General features: G+C 44.1%; 1 protein-coding gene across 9 annotated transcripts in view; it reads left to right on the top strand.

Annotated features, from left to right (window-relative positions):
* Window positions 1-25,136, top strand: part of MAD1L1 (mitotic arrest deficient 1 like 1) — a 635,972-nt gene that overhangs the window by 297,332 nt on the left and 313,504 nt on the right. For all 9 annotated transcript variants that reach the window (XR_014785506.1, XR_014785504.1, XR_014785505.1 and 6 more), the window contains one exon: window positions 24,365-24,453. Coding sequence is in view for 6 of the 9 variants with exons in the window: in XM_084818232.1 (XP_084674358.1) it covers window positions 24,365-24,453 (89 nt within the window). In the remaining 3 variants the exon portion in view is untranslated. The remainder of the gene's footprint in view (window positions 1-24,364; window positions 24,454-25,136) is intronic.

The raw sequence follows: 25,136 nt of genomic DNA, 5'->3' as shown, positions 1-25,136 counted from the left end.
AAAATGGAGATTCTAGAGTCACATTTTGTGAGGCATATCTGAAACACACCAGTGCAGCTGAGTTCTTTGGTAGCACTGCCTTGGAGATTATTCGATCCAAAGCCAGGATATAAATCTTCAGAATAAATAATATGAAGATAACATAAAACATGTTTCTTGGGGCAGGGGGGTGAAATCAGAAATTAATTATATCTTGGCATAGAATTTGGACTGTCTTGACATGTAATTGTAACTGTTTTGCAGGGATAGGTTCACAGTTCTCTCCCAAGGAAGACAAGTCTAACTTCCCATTTTACACTGGAAATTGTAAAGGGAGTTACTGCTTCTCATGATTTGATCACCAGCAGGGGTAGCCTCTCCACACACATGCACTCTGGGGATCAGAGGCACTGTGGCAGTGCATCTGATCTCCTACTTCAGAGCCGTGTTGCTATGCCATGGGGTATTGCTGTATTAAAATGGTTGAGCGTGGAGGGCAGAGGTCATGTACATCCTTATCTTGTCATTCCCTGTTCAAGCATAGATTTCTCCTTCCCAAGACAGCCTGGTTTACATGTATTTAAATACTGATGGATTTAAATAGCCCCTTGAATTATGTTGAGGCTTGTAGTCAAACGCAGCCTTTCACTTCAATGTTTCATACTATCTCTACGCAATTCACTTCTTATTTATCTTTCCCCTTCAAAAACCTGCTCTTTTCCAAGGAAACCCAGTGGTTATCCATTTTAAATCTATTATAAATGACCAACTATTTTCTTTAAAAACAAATATATCCTACTTTTAAGCCATAATTGGCTCCCAAAGCAGCTTACAATTACAGTCCACACCACATCATGGTACAACATGCTAGAGATACATGGCGATCTTAATGGCAGCCTCTTCTGGTCCCTGGAAGTTAATGTCCTAGTCCAGGTTCCAGACTCCTGGTTTGAGAGATTAGATGGACTCAGAGGCTGGCCGATGGTAAAGATGCCAGTCCACAGAAGAAGAGCCCTATTGGATCAGACCAAAGTCCTATCTAAATCCATCATCTTACTTCCCATCATGAGCAACCAGATGCCTATGGGAAACCTACAAGCAGGACACGAGGGCAGTAGCCATCTCCCACTGTTATTTCCTAGCAACTGGTATTCAGAAACCTGCTGTGTCTGATCCTGGAGATAGTATACAAGGCTTATTCAGGCATAGATTCAAACACCTGGTAACTGCAATCATCATCTTAAGTCAAGGCTTCTAAGCAGAGCAGTAACAATAACAGTCTCAATGATTGTCAGCATGAAGCTTACCAGGCTCATTCTACAGGCAATTAAAGATGGGGTAGACACAACTTAACGACTGAACAACAACAACGAAGTTCCCAACTCCATGCATTCAAAATCCCCTTTATATACTCTTTTGAAGCCATTAAACATGTTTAGATTGTTTTTACTTCATAACTTTATGTTCATATTCCTAAGGCTACATTTCTATTTTAAATCAACATGTCTAAATAATAATGTTGAATTTCAAACTTCTTATCAAGATAAATGTTTGTAACCACATACATATAAAAACATTCCAGAATCCCATGACTTGTTACAGGCATGTTTGTGACACAAGAATTATTTCTCTGACTTCAACACATCTTGTGGGTGTGTCTTTTCAAAACAAATTTCTTATATTTAAAATGTGGGAAACTCCCTCATATTACCTTAGTTGATGGCATACCTGGTTTGTTATCAAGCTAATTGTTTTTACGGTTACCTAAATGGTTTTTATGGTTGTTTTTACACTATTTGGAGTGAGATGCTGCTATGACTCTAATATGGGCACTGACCTCCTGGTAGTCCAACTGCAAAATCAGTCACCTATTGTTTGGATTCGTTTCTTATCTGAATACTAATGAGCCAATTGTCAATTACTGATGGCCTGGCATTTCTGTCGGCTATCTGGGAAACCCCAAATATAAGATGACTTTAACTATTCCCGTGCTATGTAGGGATGGACAAAAGGGACTTACCTCGTCCCGCAGCTTGCTTCGCGGTGGGGGGGAGGCGCTTTGGTTCTCCCCCCGAAGTTCAGGCGAGGGGGGGGAGGCGCCCCGCCTCGCCCGGCCGAAATTCAGGCCGGGGGGAGGCACCCCATCCCTTGCCGGCGAAATTCAGGCCGGGTAGGAGCGCCCCGTCTCCCCGGCCGCGAAAAAAAAAGTAAAAAAAAAAACCCAAACACACACACCCGTGATAGGCTACGTAACGATTTACGTAGCCTATCACGGCTAGATTTCCAAAGTCAGCCGTGATAGGCTACGTAAATCGTCACGTAGCCTATCACGGGTGACTTTGAAAAAAAAAAGCGCATACGCAAATGGCGGCTCCCATGGGGACCACCATTTGCGTTCCTTATTTTGGCACGTCTAGTCTACGTAAAGATTTACGTAGACTATGGCGAAAATAAGGGCAACGCAAATAGCGTTCCCTTATTTTCACCGTAGTCTACGTAAATGTTTACGTAGACTAGACGTGCCAAAATACGGAACGCAAATGGCAGTGCCCCATGGGCACCGCCATTTGCGTATGCACTTTTTTTTTTTTCCCCAAAGTCACCCGTGATAGGCTACGTGACTATTTACGTAGTTATCACGGCTGACTTTGGAAATCTAGCCGTGATAGGCTACGTAAATCGTTACGTAGCCTATCACGGGTGTGTGTTGTTGGTTTTTTTACTTTACTTTTTTTTTTTGCAATGGCGGCGGCGGCAGCTGGTCGGGAGACCGGCCGCCGCCCCTGCCATACCGCCGCCGAACCGCCGCCGGGACCCGCCGCCGAGAGGGACATTTGCCGAAGGTAAGTCCCATCCCGGGGGGGGGGCGGGGGGCCGGCGGAGAATTTCCCCAACACTTTCGGGGGGCCGAATGCGTCGGCACTCGGCCTCCCGAAGATTCGTGGAGAAATTCTCCGCCAACCCTAGAAGAGGCCAAGTTATGCTGCATTAGCTATTGGGATCCCATTCTTTAATCTAGAATTCTCTTGGAGGCATTTAATTATTGAATTTCCTAATTGGGCAGCAGGAGTAAGATGGGTGCAAATCTGAAAGATTTGCCTGATCTGCTACACTAGCACTTGGTTTATATTTTGTGTCCAAAAACATATTAGTGTACTCATATTATCTCCTCATTATGTGATAATTGTTACTGTCACAGAAATATTGAATGGAGTGCAATAGGCCATATTCCGCTAGGGTCACATATACTTTACCATAAGTCCTTGGTCTATTAATCCAGCCTAGAGCATCTTATATCTGAATTGTTTAGTGGAAGGCCTGCTTGGCAAGATTTAGAGCTGCTTCTTTCACACACACATGCACCCTCACATTTATACATACTTAAAGTGATATAACAACAGCAACAAGAACAAACTGAATAAGGCAGATTTAGAATCCGGGTTAATGGTTCAGAGTTAACTACTTCCTCCAGCAAACAGCTACCGTTAATGTATGTATAGCATGAGACAGATATTTGGATACACGCAGCATACATACTGACTTCAGCTTCTCTCAAATACAGTGTGGAGTGTGTGTGTGTGTATTTCTTCCTCCTGTTGCTTTTAAAAGAGAGCAATTTTTCAAGTTTATACCAAATGTCACTCTATTTCATTTCCAAATATAATCTCTTGGAGAGAAGGTTCGCTCTCCCCATTTTCAATCGCTAAAGTTAATATATGAATTTATATTCTTTTCTCCCACTCTCTCTCCTAAATTAAGAGGCGTAATTACCAGAAGCGCTTTGTACAAATGAATAAACTGCCAAGGGAGGAGGAGCAGGCACCGCTGGGTGCTCGTGACAGAAGCCCCCTCCCTTTCAGGCCCCCTGTCTCCCATCCCGCCCCCCCTGCCCCCAGGATTCTGCTTATGAGGCTGTTTCTGTCTTCCCATTAGCAGCATCTGCTCACATTCAGGGGCAAGATGCAACCCCTCCCCACATTTTGGGAGCCATAAAAATACAACATTGCTTCAGATTGATCAAGAAACCACCAGTGATTGCAAGCATCACTCCTTCCCACATAACCTTTCCTCTTTGTCAAAATACCAGGCATGCTTTGGTTACTGCTAACTGCAAGCAACAAAGATCTGTAATCCAAGCATTTGGTCCCATGTTTGTCCTCCTACTCTTCCATCTTCAAAGACTCTCACAAAAAAAGGGGAGGGGGAGGAAGTATCAGTTATTGCAATAATTGGATTCAGCAATTCTACAGCACATTCTTTGGCAGGGTACCTTGCAGTAATTTACGGATCCATCCAAGAGCTCTTTGCTTTTGGCACCCTATTTTCACTTCTTTTTCCATGGGGGTTTGTGATACTCAAGGCAGACACCGACAACCAAAGGGTTCCAGTACCTGTGTGCCCAGGAATTTGGGTGAATAATAATAAGCATTTCTGTAGCACATTTCAGCCAGTGCTTCACACGCATTATATCTCAGGCATCCTTACAGCTCTGGCTCACCAACCAGGTTATTAGCCATAATTGGCTTTATATTAATAAAACTGAAAGGATTGCTCTGTTCTGGATGCAAGAGTGGCAAATCTGAGATTTTGGCAATGACATAGGTGGGAAAAGAGACCTTAAGGCTTCTTGCCTGTAGGAAGTGCAACACCAATTATTTGGGTTATGCTGGAGAATGATAGCGAAAAGCCATAAGATCATAGGAAGCTGCCTCATACCAGATCAGGGTACCATCCATCTAGCCCAGTATTATCCAGTCTGAGGTCCAAACTCAGCAAGATGCTTTTTGATTGCCAAGGTAATTGTCAATGGCTCAAGATGTCTTTTTTTTTTTTTTTAAGTGAATAGTAGGCTTGGGGCCTCAGTCCCAATCAGGACCTTGGTGAGGGGGATAGAGGGGTGTTAACACATTGTTCCCTTCTGTGTTCCTTATCAGGGGCCCCTCACCCTCCACTGCACCTGTTTGCATTTGTGTGTGGGGGGGAAGCTTCAGTCAGCACAAATGGGGAAATTCTCCCCCCGTGTAAATAGAAGGTTGGGGAGAGGGACACGATCTGGATTGGGACTGCAGTGGGGGGCAAAGGGTCAAGGTTCCCCTCATACCTTTACCAGGATCCTGATTGGGTTCAGGGGCCCTGCACCTGCTTTTTACTTTAAAAACCTCATTCACAAATTTGTGTGAATAGCGGCTTGTCTAGTCTTGCCCGAACTGGCAGCAGCTCAGGCAAAGGTCTCTCGGGTCACCTGCAGTTAGATCCTTTTAACTGGAGGTGTCAGGGGTTGAGCCGGGGTCCCGCTTGTAATGTGTATGCTGTACAGCTCCTCCCCAGAGCCATCACTGCTAAGCCTAACTATATGTATTTATCTTTGCCTCCTTTCCATGTACAAGAAAAAAGCAAACATGGATTCTCTCTCCTTCCCTTGACTGTACTTCCATCTCATTTGGCCTGCAATATATTACCAAGGCCCCTCAAAAATAATTTCTTGATTCCAGTCACAATGGCACAAGATGAGATACCTGAGCCAATGCTCACAAAGTCACTCATAAGCTCATCTAAGTCCGCATTAATTGGCTGTAACCGTATCAGAAGTGTTCAAGCCCTACTCTTTCACTTTCCCCAGTAGACAATTTTCTTTAATTGCTACAGAAAGTTCCTCTCAATAGGGGGAGCATAAGAAAGCTAGTATCTACAAAGAGTGAATATACTTTTAAGTAATTATATATTAGCCATGGACATCTCTCTTCTAGTAATCCTTGTAAGGAAAAATGCAACTGACTACAGTTACTCCAGGGAAGCTGACAAAGTTGTTGCATCCAATAATCAGGCACCCCATATGAAGTAACTGAAGAGGGACATCTCTTTTAGGTAGTGGTGTGTGTGTGTGTGTGTGTGTGAGAGAGAAAGAGAGAGAGAAATTCAAGCTAAAAATCCTCACACACACAGAGCTCAAGCAAACTGACCATAAATCTATACCTCTCAACACACCTTTGAGGGTGCTTCATTGTAAAGCAATGTCATTATAATTGAAATTCCATTGCAATTAAGCACACATGCATTTATGGCTGTGCATATGAACAACTGAATTATTCTGACTTCCTGGTGTCCATCTCCCTATAGGCCCCAAGGCTGTAATCCTGTGTATGCTTCCCTGGGAGTAAGTCTTGTTGAATTTGGTGGGACTTGCTTTTTAGTAAACATACAGAGGGTTGGGCAGAAAACAATTAGAGTGCAGGTGACATATACTTAGCCTGGGAGGACTCCTCAGACAGTGTGGGAACCTTTCCATTGCAGTTAGACGAATGAGGACATGGTCATATTTGGGCCCACAACTGTCCTCTGAGAACGTAGCTGTTTGGATTAAGAATCCTGGAAAGCCTGACGATTAGGGGTCTCTGAGATATGGCAAATGGGAGGAGAAGAACCACACAGGAAATACAAACACTGATGCAGACTTATAATTGGTTGCAATCCCATTTGTGCTTCCATTGACGACTCACAAAATAGAGTGGGGATTTGTGGAACAAAGAAAACTGATATTGATGAGCTTCTGGCATTTAGCTTCTGTGGTTCAAAAAGCCAGGTATGGCTAAAATTCTAAGGGAGCAATCCTATGTTCCTAGATAGAGTCTGGGGGGCCATAGAATATTTCGGATTCCTAGATCTGAGGTCGGAAACGCTGCTCTGACCTTGGAGCCAGAAATCTGAGCTCCCTCCCATCGCAACCAGTGCAGACAGAACCACACTGGCTGCCTCTCCTTGCAAAAGTGACCTTGGAGTGAAGGTAAAGGGGACATTCCCTTGGGTCAGGAGGGGAGAGGACTGGAGAGGCTGGCTTACGCTGTATCCTGAGGCCGCCCCAGCCTCCTTCCCTCCCCCTCTACAGCGTCTCAGTTAGATGGGCGAAAAAGCCTCTGCCGCGCCTCCCTCTCTGCACTGGATACTTATAAGCCTCCAAGTTTGGAGGCTTACGAGTATCAAGGGTGGATCCTATGGGATTGCACCCTAATATTCATTTGGCCAGCCCCACTTCCCCACACTCTGGATGGGAAGCTGGGGACACAAGAAATAAATGTATTAGCAATATAAAACAACATGCTTTAAGAATTAACAATAGTGCATGCAAATAGGTGTGTTTGTATGTATGCGTGCATAGACATGAGCCTAGGAACAGAGGAAGCTGCCTTATGTTGAGTGAGACCATTGGTCTGTCTGGGCCAGTATTGTTGACACTGAGTGACAGCAGCTCTCCAGGGCTCCAGAGAGGATATTTTCTAGACCCTACCTGGAGATGCCAGGGATTGAACTTGAGACCTTCTGCATACAAATCATGGTCTCTGCCACTGAGCTATGACCCTTCCTGAGTGCATGCATGCAATTCTGGCACAAAATAAATGCCTCTGAAGCAAATGTTGAGAGCAGGTAAAAGGAGCTAAGTTTGAATAGTGAGCCACACATCATTTTATGTTTAATTTGGTTTGGTGTGGATGATTGATTGCAGTCCTATGCCACCCATTAGCCAAAGCTCTCTGGACAGTTTCCGCATAGGTTGAATTTGGAATGGGGGTCAGCCAGCTTCTGGTCCCAGCTGCCCCCCACCTTCGGAGTCACATGGAGCCACCTATATAGGGCCCACATGGATTTTGCATGCATAAAATGCATGCATGAAATTTCCTTTTTAAAAAAGGAAATTCTAAAGGCACAATTACAAACAATTCCAACAAGAAGAAAAGGTGGAAGACAACAGAAGAAGCCAATGTGACTTCACAAGAAGCTTAGAGGTGACCTGAAAACAATAAAGGACACACATAGGAAGTGGAGAGAAGGCCAAGCAACAAAGGAAGAGTACAGGCAGGTAGCATAGAATTACAGGGATGGCGCCAGGAAGGCTAAAGCTGAGAACGAGCTGAGGTTAGCGAGGGATGCTAAAAGCAACAAAAAAGCTTTCTTCAGCTATGTGCATAGTAAAAGACATAGGAAAGAAATGGTGGTTCAACTATTAAATAAGGATGGCAAAATGATAACAGATGACAAAGAAAAGGCAGAAGTGCTCAATTCCTACTTTGGCTTAGTCTTCTCCCAAAAGAGGGTCTATGACCCTCCTGGCAAAGGTGAAGTACAGGCTGAAGGGGCAGGATTGCAGCTTGAGATCAATAGGCATATGGTCAAGGAACACCTAATCACTTTGAATGAGTTCAAATCTCCAGGACCAGATGAACTGTACCCTAGAGTAATAAGGGAACTGGCAGAAGAACTCTCAGAACCGCTGTTTATTCTCTTTGAGAAGTCATGGAGGATGGGTGAAGTGCCAGATGACTGGAGGAGGGCTAATGTTGTCCCTCCCCTTCATGGATCACTGCCTTGTTGTGGTGAAGGGGCTTGCATAACTCAGTGAAGCCATAGGCTATGCCGTGCAGGACCACCCAAGACGGACAGGTCATGGCGGAGAGTTCTGACAAAATGTGGTCCACTGGAGAAAGAAATGGCAACCCACTCCAGTATTCTTGCCAAGAAAACCCCATGGAACGTATCACAAGGCTAAAAGAGATGATGCCAGAAGATGAGCCCCTCAGGTCGGAAGGTGTCCAATATACTACTGGGGAAGAGCAGAGGGTATTTCCAAGTAGCGCCAGAAAGAGTGAAGCAGCTGGGCAAAAGCCGAAAGGACACTCAGCTGTGGATGTGTCTGGTGGTGAAAGGAAAATCCGATGCTGTAAAGAACAATATTGTTTAGGAACCTGGAATGTCAGATCAATGAATCAAGGTAAGCTGGAGGTGGTCAAACATGAGATGGCAAGATTGAACATCGACATCTTGGGAATCAGCGAACTAAAATGGACAAGCATGGGCGAATTTAATTCAGGTGACCATCATATCTACTACTGTGGGCAAGAATCCCTTAGAAGAAATGGAGTAGCACTCATAGTCAACGAAAGGGTAGGAAAAGCAGTACTGGGGTACAATCTCAAAAACGATAGAATGATCTCAGTACGAATCCAATGCAAACCATTCAACATCACAGTAATTCAAGTCTATGCCCCAACCACTGAGGCCAAAGAAGCTGAGGTTGATCGGTTCTATGAAGACCTACAGTACCTTCTAGAACTAACACCAAAAAAAAAATGTCCTCTTCATCATAGGGGATTGGAATGCTAAAGTAGGAAGTCAAGAAATTACCAGGATAACAGGCAAGCATGGCCTTGGTGTACAAAATGAAGCAGGACAAAAGCTAAGAGAGTTTTGCCAAGAGAACACGCTGATCATAGCAAACACTCTTTTTCAACAGCACAAGAGGCGACTCTACACATGGACATCACCAGATGGTCAATACTGAAATCACATTGATTATGTACTTTGCAGCCAAAGATGGAGAAGCTCTATACAGTCAGTAAAAACAAGACCTGGAGCTGACTGTGGCTCAGATCATGAGCTTCTTGTTGCAAAATTTCAGCTTAAATTGAAGAACGTAGGGAAAACCACTAAACTATTCAGGTATGACCTAAATCATATCCCTTATGAATATACAGTGGAGGTGAGGAATAGATTTCAGGGATTAGACCTGATAGACAGAGTGCCTGAGGAACTATGGACGGAGGTCCGTAACATTGTTCAGGAGGCAGCAACGAAATCCATCCCAAAGAAAAAGAAATGCAAGAAAGCCAAGTGGCTGTCTGATGAGGCTTTACAAGTAGCTGAGGAAAGAAGGGAAGTGAAAAGCAAGGGAGAAAGGGGAAGATATACCCAACTGAATGCAGAGTTCCAGGGAATAGCAAGGAGAGACAAGAAGGCCTTCTTAAATGAACAATGCAAAGAAATCGAGGAAAACAATAGAATGGGAAAGTCTAGAGATCTTTTCAATAAAACCGGAGATCTCAAGGGAACGGTTTGTGCAAAGACGGGCATGATAAAGGACAAAGAAGGCAGGGACCTAACAGAAGCAGATGAGATTAAGAAGAGGTGGAAAGAATACACAGAAGAACTATACAGGAAAGATCTGAATGTCCCTGATAGCCATGATAGTGCGGTCACTGAACTTGAGCAGGACATCCTCGAGAGTGAAGTCAAGTGGGCCTTAGGAAGCATTACTAACAACAAAGCTAGTAGAGATGGCAGTATTCCAGCTGAGCTATTTAAAATCCTAAAACATGATGCTGTTAAAGTGCTGCACTCAATATGCCAACACATTTGGAACACTCAACAATGGCCAAAAGACTGGAAAAGGTCAGTTTACATTCCAATTCCAAAGAAGGGCAATGCCAAAGACTGTTCAAACTACCGTACAATTGGGCTCCTTTCACATGCCAGCAAGGTGATGCTCAAAACCCTACAAGCTAGGCTTCAGCAGTATGTGAGCCAAGAACTACCGGAAGTACAAGCTGGGTTTCAAAGAGGCAGAGGAACTAGAGATCAAATCGCCAACATTCGCTGCATCATGGAGAAAGCAAGAGAATTCCAGAAAAACGTCTATTTCTGCTTCATTGACTAAAGCCTTTGATTGTGTGGATCACAACAAACTGTGGCAAATTCTTAAAGTGATGGGAGTACCAGACCACCTTACCTGTCTCCTGAGAAACCTGTACGAGGGTCAAGAAGCAACAGTAACAACCAGCCATGGAACAACCGAGTGGTTCAAAATTGGGAAAAGAGTACGACAAGGATGCATATTGTCTCCCTGCTTATTTAACTTATATGCAGAGTGCATCATGAGAAACGCCGGGTTGGATGAATCACAGGTCGGAATTAAGATTGCCGAGAGAATTATCAACAACCTCCGATACGCAGACGATACCACCCTAATGGCAGAAAGCGAAGAGGATCTCAAGAGCCTCTTGTTGAGGGTGAAAGAGGAGAGTACAAAAGCTGGTTTGAAACTCAACATTAAAAAAACGAAGATCATGGCATCTGGCCCCATCAATACCTGGCATATAGAAGGGGAAGAAATGGAAGCAGTGACAGATTTTACTTTCTTGGGCTCCAAGATCACCACAGACGGTGACTGTAGCCATGAAATTAAAAGACGCTTGCTCCTTGGGAGGAAAGCTATGGCAAACCTAGACAGCATAGTAAGAAGCAGAGACATCACCTTGCTGACAAAGGTTCGTATAATCAAAGCTATGGTTTTCCCAGTAGTAATGTATGGCTGTGAGAGCTGGACTATAAGGAAGGCTGAGCTCCGAAGAATTGATGCTTTCGAACTGTGGTGCTGGAGAAGACTCTTACGAGTCCCCTGGACTGCAAGGAGGTCAAATCAGTCAATCCTAAAGGAAATCAACCCTGACTGCTCATTGGAAGGACAAATACTGAAGCTCAAATATTTTGGCCACCTAATGCGAAGAGAAAACTCCCTGGAAAAACCCTGATGCTGGGAAAGACTGAAGGCCAAAGGAGAAGGGGACGGCAGAGGATGAGATGGCTAGATAGCATTACCGATGCAATGAATATGAACTTGGGCACGCTCCGGGAGAGAGCGGAGGACAGGAGGGCCTGGCGTGCTACGGTCCATGGTGTCATGAAGAGTCGGACACAACTTAACGACTGAACAACAACAACAAGACAGCTTGCACAATACATCTATATTTTGTAGTACCACTCTGTTATCTGAACTGAGGGGTGCTTCAGGGACCACAACGCATAAATCATTCTTGAAGCCCAAAACACTCCTGAGTAGGGCCTATCCACATAGCTACTGTTTTCTCTCTTGATCAGGTAAGTCACAGACACACCTGTTCAGTTAAGGGGAATAGGCTAGTCAGATGGAGTGGGAATGTTTCACAGGCAATGGCCCCGTTGTCTCAGAGTTCCCTTCTAACTGATCTATGCATGGGTCCTGCGGTGCAGGCCTTTGGACAGGCCTTGAAAATGTACCTGTTCTGGGTTGCATTCTCCTGACAGTACTGCTGGCTTCATGTATTTTACATAAATCTTTGTGGAATGGTTTAGGCCTGCCATACAAGCTGCTCTCTTGAACTACGTACCACAGCCTGGTCTGACCATTTTAATGTATCTTAATGCATGTTATGTTTTGTGTGTACTATGCCCTAAAAGGCAGATTCAAGAGACTAAACAAACAAGCAAAGGGGGGGGGGGTGCAGTTTCAGGATGTTTCATCCAAAACCTGACCTCTGGTTTCTTCCCAAATCCAGACACAATGACATTGGGAGGGGAGGGGGGACAAGTGCACCTGCATTCTCATATTGGGGGGGGGAAGCGTTAATTCATATTGGATAGCTGATAGGATTATCACAGTAAGAAATGTTTCCCTCAATTTTCTGATTAGTGAGCTTCTCTCTTTCCTAGCACGGCCCATCACAGATGGCCAGGATAAAGCAGGTGCCCTTGAGAATTCCAGGGCCGTGAAATCTAAGGCACCAGGAGGGTCTGGCAGGAAGCATTCAATTCCACCCCACCCTTCTAGCACAAAGCCATTTATTATGTGCTTTGCCTTTCCATCCCTGCCGAAGGTTGCAATGAGGTTTGTTATTATAGTTTTGTGCTGCTCTCTGGTCTGCATGTGGACAGCATCTGAAGATGCAGCACCAGTAAATAGGCTATTTATCATTGGCTAAGTGGCCTCAGCCTTGAGTCCAACTGCCACCTGCTCTCTTGACATAAGCAGATAAATTGCTGCTGGATCCCTTTAGAGGAAAAGGCAAAGGGTTAGTAATAGATTGCTGCAGCTTGTGATTGTGTGTTTATAGTAGAAGGAAAGAACTTATTATGAAAGTGTGTGTATATGTATGTGTGTATGTATGTATGAGAGAGAACAGTGCTGGAGGGAAGGATGTTAACATTAGAGGTCTTAACTAAAGTAGTAAGGTTAAAATTCCCACCTTCCTCCAGGCATGGCAAAAAGACTGCATGCTTCTCAGTTTAAAAGCAAACTGGCCCAAAAGGGTTAGTACTGTTTTACAAATTGAAGTCCTCATGGGGAATTGGTATTAAATTTGAAAATGAACTTATCATTTGATAATTCATAGAATTAAGTCTTTGGACAAATTAGAAGCCTAACACTATGAGTGACTTGCCTTTATCCCACTGAATCAATGAGCCGCTTGATAGCACTGCACTGCTCAGGATCAGTCCCACCTGTACCTGCTGCACTGAAAACAGTTACAGAGAGTCTATTCTTCACATCAGCCAAGGCTGTTATGACGTAACTAAGGGCGCATCCATGCATCATGTCGAAAGCTCTGATGTATGTGTAAAACTAAAGCAAGAATAAGTATTGTGATCACACAGTGCTGTTTTCAGAATGTGCCTGGAAATTCTTGTGTAGGCCTCACCAAGCCAGTTGAACTATATACATCTACTTTCCAGACCTCTCTCCAGCTGAAGAAATACCAAACATCTGGAGCTTGCACATTTTCTTCCTTATAGCTTTGGTTCCAGCAACTGACCCTCTGAGGGCCCTGTGAGAGCAAACGCAGCCTCCTGGTTTAGATGTGGGCATGGTTGATGATGGCTCCAGCCTGGCCTTACCATACTCATTCAAAATAGTCTCCATTAAAGGCACTGTTTCAGGGCAGAGAGGCTGTTCCATCAAGGGTGAGCTAGTCCACCTGCTCTCCCACCCCCACCCCCACCCCCCGGAGACCGTATAAGCAAGGCTAAAGCTTCAGCTTGGGAGTCAATGCTTCAGGGGGGATATGCTGTTCCAATCAAGGCACTCCCCCTCCCCCATCTGCTCTGTTCCATCCCGCTGCCTGGGAAACCTTGGTGATTATTCCAGCTCTCCTTTGGCATTTTTGCTGATGGGGTTTTGCTTTTGGACAGGAAGAAGATGTCTTCAGGCTTCAGGCTTGTTGTTGTTGTTTTAGGTTTAAATAGTTGTGATATTTCTGCTTTAAACCCATATTTGGGTTTATTGTTTGAATATTGTATTTGTGTATTTTGGGGTGAGCCACTTTGGGGGCCTTTTGGCCAAAAGGCAGCATAGAAATAAAGTGTAACATAACATAACATAACATAACATAACATAACATAACATAACATAACATAACATAACCAGATGGATGAGGCAGAATTTGTTATTTTATTCGTTACATTTATATCCTGCCTTTCCTCCAAGGTGATGTACATGATCCTTGTCCTCTCCATTTTATCTTCACAACAACCCTGTGAAATAAGTTAGGCTGAGAGTGGGTTACTGGCTCAAACTCACCCAGTGAGCTTCATGGCCGAGAGAGGACTTGAACCTGGGCCCAGTCCCTGTCCAACTCTCATGACACTACACTGGCTCTCACTTGTGCTTTAGAGACCACTGACCATTTGAAAGTTTCATCTGACATTCATTCTCATCATTCACTGAGAGAGGAAGAAAAAAAGTTTCAACTCCGTGGGCATTCAGAGCCTCAGGAGTGTGACTGTCCTATCTGCTTAAAGCATGCTTCTCTATCTTTGGTGGGGATTTTGCAGCCACAGAAACTCTGCAAGTTAAACCTGCTACAAGGCGACATTGGTATGGTACAGAAGAAGCCTAAAGCACCAGAGGAGGGAGACCTACACTACGGTGCTGCATATCTGATTTGCCTGAAGTGCTAGTAAGAATGGGAAAAGCAAAACTGGCATCCTAGAAGGTATAGGCAGAGACAGAGTGTCAACAGTCAGGAAGGAAGTAGTGGCAGAAGGCGAGGGCAGTGGTGGGCTTGTGGGCAAGCTGTTAGCGGATGGTGAGAAACCAGGCACACGCGCAGGAACAGAGGCTGAAACGGCTTTGTGGTGGCAGGAAGTTTAAGTTTGGGGTGGAGGAACAGTTGTAGCCACAAGAAAGGGTGCAAGGATTGCTGGGTAAAGTGAGGACAGAGTGATCTGTAATGCCTTCTCATGACTTACACACAAGCTGCTAGCTTTCTAGCAAGCTGATAAAATGATGGCGCAGGCTATTCATAGTCTATTTCACACCTTATCTACTTCCACACTCTGGTAATGTCTAGTGACCCGCTCAACTTCACAATGGCTGCTCTGTGCATTTATCCAGTCCCTGTTTCTGAGCTTAACTATAGTACTAGCAAGCAACTGAGATTCCTAGTACCACTGTGTGCTCCCATGTTTATTGTATCTTTCATTCGATGACCTGAATTGCACTGTATTGAAGGTGTGCGAGAGCCACTCATTTCTAGAGGCATTTAGATGGTTTTAATGTGAGTTACTGTTCCTGTCCTAATTATTTTTTCCAGCCCCATTTGCCTTTTTTTTTTTGCATTTAGTGCTTCCAGGGTGCTATGCACAATGCCTCCAAAGTATTTCTTGAGTAGTAATACCTAATCCAAATTTTGAAAGTAAGATTGGTTATATTATATCTACTATTTTGTGCCTAAGAGTGAATTTCAACTGTCACTTTGCTGCACAACAAGCGAGAGCTATGAAATTGTCTAGCACTCCATTCTGCTTTTAATGTAATTCTCTTAAATAGCTTGACCTCACTGTTTTTACCCTTTTTATTAATAAACATGTTTAAAAAAAGTCTGAAAATGTACGGGCTCTCGATTTGTGAGAATTCACCATTTGAGGTCAACCTCCATTTTTTTTCCCTTTTAACCAATTGTGAATCCTCAGGAAGACATTAAAACCATAATCTTTGGACTGGATGCACCAGAAATACTGTACTTTCTTGTTGTAGTAGGTTCCCCTGACACATACTTTGACAGCAACCTAGAACATTTCTGAAGGGCCTGTAATAGTAAAACAACAGAATAACTGGTTGCGCTTGTTCTTGGGTGTGCATCTCCTCCCCTCACCCCCATAGAACTCCTACCTTTTTGAGATGGAGTTACTTCACACACATTCACACCAATGGCCCTTATTTGCCCTATCTAACCTGATCTTAGGCAAAGATCTTTTCTTCCAAGCCTTCCAAAGTGGTCTACGTTAATTGGAGTTGCCAGAGATTAATCCAGGATTTCACAGAATCATAGAATAGTAGAGTTGGAAGGGGCCTACAAGGCCAATGAGTCCAACCCCCTGCTCAATGCAGGAATACAAGCCAGAGAATCCCCGACAGATGGCTGTCCAGCCTTGTCTTGAAGGCCCCCAGTGTGGGAGAGCTCTAGGGAACTGGTTCCATTGTTGTACTGCTCTAGCAGTCAGGAGGTTTCTCCTGATGTTCAGCCAGAATCTGGCTTCCTGTAACTTGAGCCCATTATTCCATGTCCTGCACTCTGGGATGATCAAGAAGAGATTCTGGCCTTCCTGTCTGTGGCAACCTTTCAAGTACTTGAAGAGCGCTATCATATCTCCCCTCGGTCTTCTCTTCTCAGGGCTAAAAATGCCCAGTTCTTTCAGTCTCTCTTCACAGGGCTTTGTTTCCAGTCCCCTGATCAGCTTTGTTGCCCTCCTCTGAACCTCTAGTTTGTCTGCATCCTTCTTAAAGTGTGGTGTCCAGAACTAGACACAGTACTCCAGATGAGGCCTAACCAGTGCTGAGTAGAGGGGAACTAGTACTTCCCAGGATTTGGAAGCTATGCTTCTGTTAATGCAGCCCAAAATAGCATTTGCCTTTTTTGCAGCAACATCACATTGTTGGCCCATATTCAGCTTGCGATCTACAACAATTCCAAGATCCTTCTTGCTTGTAGTGTTGTTGAGCCACGTATCCCCCATCTTGTAACTGTGCATTCGGTTTCTTTTTCCTAGGTGCAGAACTTGGCATTTATCTCTATTAAATTTCATTCTGTTGTTTTCTGCCCAATGCTCCAGTCTATCAAGATCATTTTTAATGTTGTTTCTGTCTTCCCAAGGATTAGCTATCCCGCCCAATTTTGTGTCATCTGCAAATCTGATCCGCATTCCCTGCACCTCCTCCTCCAAGTCATTAATAAAAATGTTGAAGAGCACTGGGTCCAGGACTGAGCCCTGTGGTACCCCCCTGGTTACCTCCCCCCACTTTGAGAAGATCCCATTGATAAGCATGCTTTGAGTCCAGTTCTGCAGCCAACTGTGGATCCACCAGATCGTTGTTTCATCTAGCCCACTTTGAGCTAGTTTGCTCATCAGGATATCAGGAGGCACTTTGTCGAAAGCTTTGCTGAAGTCGAGGTATATTATGTCCACAGCAATCCCACAGTCCACAAGGGAGGTTACTTCATCAAAAAATGAGATCAGATTTATCTGGCAAGATTTGTTCTTGACAAATCCATGTTGGCTTCAAGTAATCACTGCATTGTTTTCAAGGTGCTTACAGATGGATTGCTTTATCATCTGCTCCAGAATTTTCCCAGAGATTGATATCAGACTGACTGGTCTGTAGTTCCCAGGTTCCTCCTTTTTACCCTTTTTGAAGATAGTGACAACATTGTTGTTGTTCAGTCGTTCAGTCGTGTCCGACTCTTCGTGACCCCATGGACCATAGCACGCCAGGCCTTCCTGTCCTCCCCTCTCTCCCGGAGCATGCTCAAGTCCATATTCATTGCATCAGTGATGCTCTCTAGCCATCTCATCCTCTGCTGTCTCCTTCTCCTTTTGCCTTCAGTCTTTCCCAGCATCAGGGTCTTTTCCAGGGAGTTTTCTCTTCACATTAGGTGGCCAAAATATTTGAGCTTCAGTATTTGTCCTTCCTTCAAATAGTATTTGTCCTTCCCCCTTCATGGATCACTGCCTTGTTGTGGCGAAGGGGCTTGTGTAACTCAGTGAAGCCATAAGCTATGCCGTGCAGGGCCACCCAAGACGGACAGGTCATGGCAGAGAGTTCTGACAAAATGTGGTCCACTGGAGAAGGAAATGGCAACCCACTCCAGTATTCTTGCCAAGAAAACCCCATGGAACCTATCACAAGGCTAAAAGAGATGACGCCGGAAGATGAGCCCCTCAGGTCGGAAGGTGTCCAATATCCTACTGGGGAAGAGCAGAGGGAATTTCCAAGTAGCGCCAGAAAGAGTGAAGCGGCTGGGCCAAAGCCGAAAGGACACTCAGCTGTGGATGTGTCTGGTGGTGAAAAGAAAATCCGATGCTGTAAAGAACAATATTGTTTAGGAACCTGGAATGTCAGATCAATGAATCAAGGTAAGCTGGAGGTGGTCAAACATGAGATGGCAAGATTGAACATCGACATCTTGGGAATCAGCGAACTAAAATGGACAGGCATGGGCAAATTTAATTCAGGTGACCATCATATCTACTATTGTGGGCAAGAATCCCTTAGAAGAAATGGAGTAGCACTCATAGTCAACAAAAGGGTGGGAAAAGCAGTACTGGGGTACAATCTTAAAAATGATAGAATGATCTCAGTATGAATCCAAGGCAAACCATTCAACATCACAGTAATTCAAGTCTATGCCCCAACCACTGAGGCCGAAGAAGCTGAGGTTGATCGGTTCTATGAAGACCTACAACACCTTCTAGAACTAACACCAAAAAAAGATGTCCTCTTCATCATAGGGGATTGGAATGCTAAAGTAGGAAGTCAAGAAATCACCGGGATAAAAGGCAGGCATGGCCTTGGTGTACAAAATGAAGCAGGACAAAAGCTAATAGAGTTTTGCCAAGAGAACATGCTGATCATAGCAAACACTCTTTTCCAACAGCACAAGAGGCGACTCTACACATGGACGTCACCAGATGGTCAATATCGAAATCAGATTGATTATGTCCTTTGCAGCCAAAGATGGAGAAGCTCCATACAGTCAGTCAAAACAAGACCTGGAGCTGACTGTGGCTCAGATCATGAGCTGCTTCTTGCAAAATTTCGGCTTAAATTGAAGAACGTCGGGAAAACCACTAAACCGTTCAGGTATGACCTAAATCATATCCCTGATGAATATACAGTAGAGGTGAGGAATAGATTTCAGGGATTAGACCTGATAGACAGAGTGCCTGAGGAACTATGGACGGAGGTCCGTAACATTGTTCAGGAGGCAGCAACGAAATCCATCCCAAAGAAAAAGAAATGCAAGAAAGCCAAGTGGCTGTCTGATGAGGCTTTACAAGTAGCTGAGGAAAGAAGGGAAGTGAAAAGCAAGGGAGAAAGGGGAAGATATACCCAACTGAATGCAGAGTTCCAGAGAATAGCAAGGAGAGACAAGAAGGCCTTCTTAAATGAACAATGCAAAGAAATCGAGGAAAACAACAGAATGGGAAAGACTAGAGATCTCTTCAAGAAAATCGGAGATCTCAAGGGAACGTTTTGTGCAAAGACGGGCATGATAAAGGACAAAGAAGGCAGGGACCTAACAGAAGCAGATGAGATTAAGAAGAGGTGGCAAGAATACACAGAAGAAGTATACAGGAAAGATCTTAATGTCCCTGATAGCCATGATAGTGCGGTCACTGAACTTGAGCAGGACATCCTCGAGAGTGAAGTCAAGTGGGCCTTAGGAAGCATTAGTAACAACAAAGCTAGCGGAGATGACAGTATTCCAGCCGAGCTATTTAAAATCCTAAAAGATGATGCTGTTAAAGTGCTGCATTCAATATACCAACAAATCTGGAACACTCAACAGTGGCCACAAGACTGGAAAAGGTCAGTTTACATTCCAATTCCAAAAAAGGGCAACGCCAAAGAGTGTTCAAACTACCGCACAATTGCGCTCCTTTCACATGCCAGCAAGGTGATGCTCAAAATCCTACAAGCTAGGCTTCAGCAGTATGCGAACCGAGAACTACCGGAAGTACAAGCTGGGTTTCGAAGAGGCAGAGGAACTAGAGATCAAATCGCCAACATTTGCTGCATCATGGAGAAAGCAAGAGAATTCCAGAAAAACGTCTATTTCTGCTTCATTGACTACGCTAAAGCCTTTGATTGTGTGGATCACAACAAACTGTGGCAAATTCTTAAAGTGATGGGAGTACCAGACCACCTTACTTGTCTCCTGAGAAACCTGTACGAGGGTCAAGAAGCAACAGTAAGAACCAGACATGGAACAACCGATTGGTTCAAAATTCGGAAAGGAGTACGACAAGGCTGCATATTGTCTCCCTGCTTATTTAACTTATATGCAGAGTACATCATGAGAAATGCCGGGTTGGATGAATCACAGGTCGGAATTAAGATTGCCAGGAGAATTATCAACAACCTCCGATATGCAGACGATACCACCCTAATGGCAGAAAGTGAAGAGGATCTCAAGAGCCTCTTGTTGAGGGTGAAAGAGGAGAGTGCAAAAGCTGGTTTGAAACTCAACATTAAAAAAACGAAGATCATGGCATCTGGCCCCATCACTTCCTGGCATATAGAAGGGGAAGAAATGGAAGCAGTGACATATTTTACTTTCTTGGGCTCCAAGATCACCGCAGACGGTGACTGTAGCCATGAAATTAAAAGACGCTTGCTCCTTGGGAGGAAAGCTATGGCCAACCTAGACAGCATAGTAAGAAGTGCACCCTGAGTGCACATTGTGTACATTGTGTACATTGTGCACAAGTCAACCCTGAGTGCACATTGGAAGGACAGATAATGAAGCTGAAGCTCCAATATTTTGGCCACCTAATGCGAAGAGAAAAGTCCCTGGAAAAGACCCTGATGCTGGGAAAGACTGAAGGCCAAAGGAGAAGGGGACGGCAGAGGATGAGATGGCTAGATAGCATCACGGATGCAATGAATATGAACTTGAGCACGCTCCGGGAGAGAGTGCAGGACAGGAAGACCTGGCGTGCTATGGTCCATGGGGCATGAAGAGTCGGACACGACTGAACGACTGAACAACAACAACAACATTTGTCCTTCCAATGAGCAGTCAGGGTTGATTTCCTTTAGGATTGACTGATTTGACCTCCTTGCAATCCAGGGGACTCGTAAGAGTCTTCTCCAGCACCAGAGTTCGAAAGCATCAATTCTTCGGAGCTCAGCCTTCCTTATAGTCCAGCTCTCACAGCCATACATTACTACTGGGAAAACCATAGCTTTGATTATACGAACCTTTGTCAGCAAGGTGATGTCTCTGCTTCTTACTATGCTGTCTAGGTTTGCCATAGCTTTCCTCCCAAGGAGCAAGCGTCTTTTAATTTCATGGCTACAGTCACCGTCTGTGGTGATCTTGGAGCCCAAGAAAGTAAAATCTGTCACTGCTTCCATTTCTTCCCCTTCTATATGCCAGGTATTGATGGGGCCAGATGCCATGATCTTCGTTTTTTTAATGTTGAGTTTCAAACCAGCTTTTGTACTCTCCTCTTTCACCCTCAACAAGAGGCTCTTGAGATCCTCTTCGCTTTCTGCCATTAGGGTGGTATCGTCTGCGTATCGGCGGTTGTTGATAATTCTCTCGGCAATCTTAATTCCGACCTGTGATTCATCCAACCCGGCGTTTCTCATGATGCACTCTGCATATAAGTTAAATAAGCAGGGTGACAATATGCATCCTTGTCGTTCTCTTTTCCCAATTTTGAACCACTCGATTGTTGCATGGCTGGTTGTTACTGTTGCTTCTTGACCCTCGTACAGGTTTCTCAGGAGACAGGTAAGGTGGTCTGGTACTCCCATCACTTTAAGAATTTGCCACAGTTTGTTGTGATCCACACAATCAAAGGCTTTAGTCAATGAAGCAGAAATAGACGTTTTTCTGGAATTCTCTTGCTTTCTCCATGATGCAGCGAATGTTGGCGCTTTGATCTCTAGTTCCTCTGCCTCTTCGAAACCCAGCTTGTACTTCCGGTAGTTCTTGGCTCACATACTGCTGAAGCCTAGCTTGTAGGGTTTTGAGCATCACCTTGCTGGCATGTGAAAGGAGCCCAATTGTACGTTAGTTTGAACAGTCTTTGGCATTGCCCTTCTTTGGAATTGGAATGTAAACTGACCTTTTCCAGTCTTTTAGCCATTGTTGAGTGTTCCAAATGTGTTGGCATATTGAGTGCAGCACTTTAACAGCATCATGTTTTAGGATTTTAAATAGCTCAGCTGGAATACTGCCATCTCTACTAGCTTTGTTGTTAGTAATGCTTCCTAAGGCCCACTTGACTTCACTCTCGAGGATGTCCTGCTCAAGTTCAGTGACCACACTATCATGGCTATCAGGGACATTCAGATCTTTCCTGTATGGTTCTTTTGTGTATTCCTTCCACCTCTTCTTAATCTCATCTGCTTCTGTTAGGTCCCTGCCTTCTTTGTCCTTTACCATGCCCGTCTTTGCACAAAACGTTCCCTTGAGATCTCCGATTTTATTGAAAAGATCTCTAGACTTTCCCATTCTATTGTTTTCCTCGATTTCTTTGCATTGTTCATTTAAGAAGGCCTTCTTGTCTCTCCTTGCTATTCCCTGGAACTCTGCATTCAGTTGGGTATATCTTCCCCTTTCTCCCTTGCTTTTCGCTTCCCTTCTTTCCTCAGCTACTTGTAAAGCCTCATCAGACAGCCACTTGGCTTTCTTGCATTTCTTTTTCTTTGGGATGGATTTCGTTGCTGCCTCCTGAACAATGTTACGGACCTCCGTCCATAGTTCCTCAGGCACTCTGTCTATCAGGTCTAATCCCTTAAATCTATTCCTCACCTCCACTGTATATTCATAAGGGATATGATTTAGGTCATACCTGAATGGTTTAGTGGTTTTCCCTACGTTCTTCAATTTCAGCCGAAATTTTGCAACAAGAAGCTCACGATCTGAGCCACAGTCAGCTCCAGGTCTTGTTTTGACTGACTGTATGGAGCTTCTCCATCTTTGGCTGCAAAGGACATAATCAATCTGATTTTGATATTGACCATCTGGGGATGGCCATGTGTAGAGTTGCCTCTTGTGCTGTTGGAAAAGAGTGTTTGCTATGATCAGTGTGTTCTCTTGGCAAAACTCTATTAGCCTTTGTCCTGCTTCATTTTGTACACCAAGGCTATGCTTGCCTGTTATCCCGGTGATTTCTTGACTTCCTACTTTAGCATTCCAATCCCCTATGATGAAGAGGACATCTTTTTTTGGTGTTAGTTCTAGAAGGTACTGTAGGTCTTCATAGAACCGATCAACCTCAGCTTCTTCGGCATCAGTGGTTGGGACGTAGACTTGAATTACTGTGATGTTGAATGGTTTGCCTTGGATTCGTACTGAGATCATTCTATCGTTTTTGAGATTGTACCCCAGTACTGCTTTTCCCACCCTTTTGTTGACTATGAGTGCTACTCCATTTCTTCTAAGGGATTCTTGCCCACAGTAGTAGATATGATGGTCACCTGAATTAAATTCGCCCATGCTTGTCCATTTTAGTTCGCTGATTCCCAAGATGTCGATGTTCAATCTTGCCATCTCATGTTTGACCACCTCCAGCTTACCTTGGTTCATTGATCTTACATTCCAGGTTCCTAAACTGTTTAGGTTCCTAAACAGTGGCTGGGTGACCAGTCAGATGGGCGATTAATAAATTTAATAAATAAATAAATAAATAAATAAATAAAATATAATCTGGCTGCACTTGGACCCAATCTTATGGTCCGGAATTAGGATTCCATGTGAGTCTCATTAATAGAGGTGAAGGATACTGTATGCTAATGCCTTATCTCCCCTGGTGCCGAAGACCAATACCGGTGTGTGTTTTTGGTTTGCATCTCTAATTAGGGCAGTGCTTGCTTGTTATTTTCCTATGTGTGCAGGAAGTGCTGCATTTTACTGTGTATTTTTTAATGAGATGGCAGATGGGAAAAGGGGAAAAAAGAAATAGGAAAGACAAATCTTTGGAAAGGCTAAACCTTTGCAAAAAAAACCAAGCTGGGATAAGAGGATGGAATGGGGTTGAAGGATTGCATGACATTTTAATACGCGTGTCCTAAAACTGGGTGTAACCTTTGGCCAAGCCAAAATATGCCCACCTACCTGGAGAGGCAACAGTTCCTTTAGAGTGTAATCCTCCAGTAGCTGAAACTGTGCTATAACCTTGTCCTAAGTAAGAGCTGATATTTCATTGAAAAGCAAGGACGGCCTTGTCTGGGTCTCCCTTTACGCTCACAAGGGAAGAGGGGTGGAACAGTTTGGTGTGCCCCACCCATGCCTGAGAAGCAGGACATTTTATTTTAGAGCAATACCAGTTTGAGGGTGTTTGATTATCTGCTTTTACTGTGGCTACTGATGCCACTGGTGTCAACCCTGTATAGATCTTGTGATCCCTGGAAGTGACACTAATGAGATAAATTAAGTTGGAATGCCCTGAGCAGATCCTTCTTCTTATCCAGTAATGTATGGTCCATAAACTAGTGTGTGGGTATCTGTTATTTTCTGATGCTGTGGATAGGGCCAGGAAAACATCTTTTACCAGGAGATGGTGCTTACTGTACCAGGAGATGATGCTTAATCAAATTTCAGACTCATTACTTATTCAAGAATGGAAATTGACAAAATTTCCCTCTTAGCTATGTGATTGCCATCAAATTGTCTTCTTTATATCTCTTTGCATATATGTATACTTACAATAATGTATCTGCGATCTGGGGAGAAGGGAAGGATGATGGTAAAAAAACTAATTTGCATCCTTTCTGCTTACTTTTCAGCTGGAGGTAGAGCTACAAATGCTGAAGAGTCAAGCATTCACAACAGATCCAAGCATCTTCATCGCTAGAGAGGAGGTGAATGCGCTAAGGTGAGCATCCTCTCCCCTTTTCTAAGCAGCTGGAGAAAAGAGACAGGGCTAAGCTCTTCTAATTAGGAAATTTGTCTTCTATGAAGAAATACAATTCCTTAGTGATAGGGTTGCGAGCTTTAATCGGTGTGATTAATTAACTAAACTTTAATCGCAGATTAAAGTTTCTCTCCTGACTAATTGGCAGGCTTAAAGCAAGCAAGGAGTGTAGAACCCTTGAAGGGTTTGCCAACCTACAGGCTGTTCAGATACCACCACTCGTTCCTTTCTGTTTGTACTGATTTGGTAAAATAGGCACACAAAGTTTTTGTTTATTTGCTTGTTCATTTGTTTAAAATACGTATAGCTTGCTTTTCTGCCCCAAGCCAACCTACACAAAACAGACCTTGTGGCCCAGCTAAAGCCAAGCAAAGATGGGGCCCATCTGATCTCCTTAGGGAGGGAGGTCCATAATTGGGGTGCTTCCACAGAAAAGGCCCTGCCCTGTGTCCTCACCAACCTAACGTCTCTTGTTGGTGGAACATATCATGGAGCCTCTAAAGAAGATTGCAAATTCTGGGCAGGTTCATACCGGAGGGGTGATCTTTCAGATATCCTGGCCCCAAACCTTTTAGGGTTTTATAGGTAAGAACAAGCACCTTGAATTGAGCACAGAAACAAATATGGAAGCTTTGCTAGTTGGT

This window comes from Heloderma suspectum, chromosome 12, assembly GCF_057233095.1.
Source record: "Heloderma suspectum isolate Gila_16-S chromosome 12, 16-S_ref, whole genome shotgun sequence".
NCBI lineage: Eukaryota > Metazoa > Chordata > Lepidosauria > Squamata > Helodermatidae > Heloderma > Heloderma suspectum.
The sequence above is the reverse complement of the archived record's forward strand: the minus strand, read 5'-3'. Positions and strand labels throughout refer to the sequence as shown.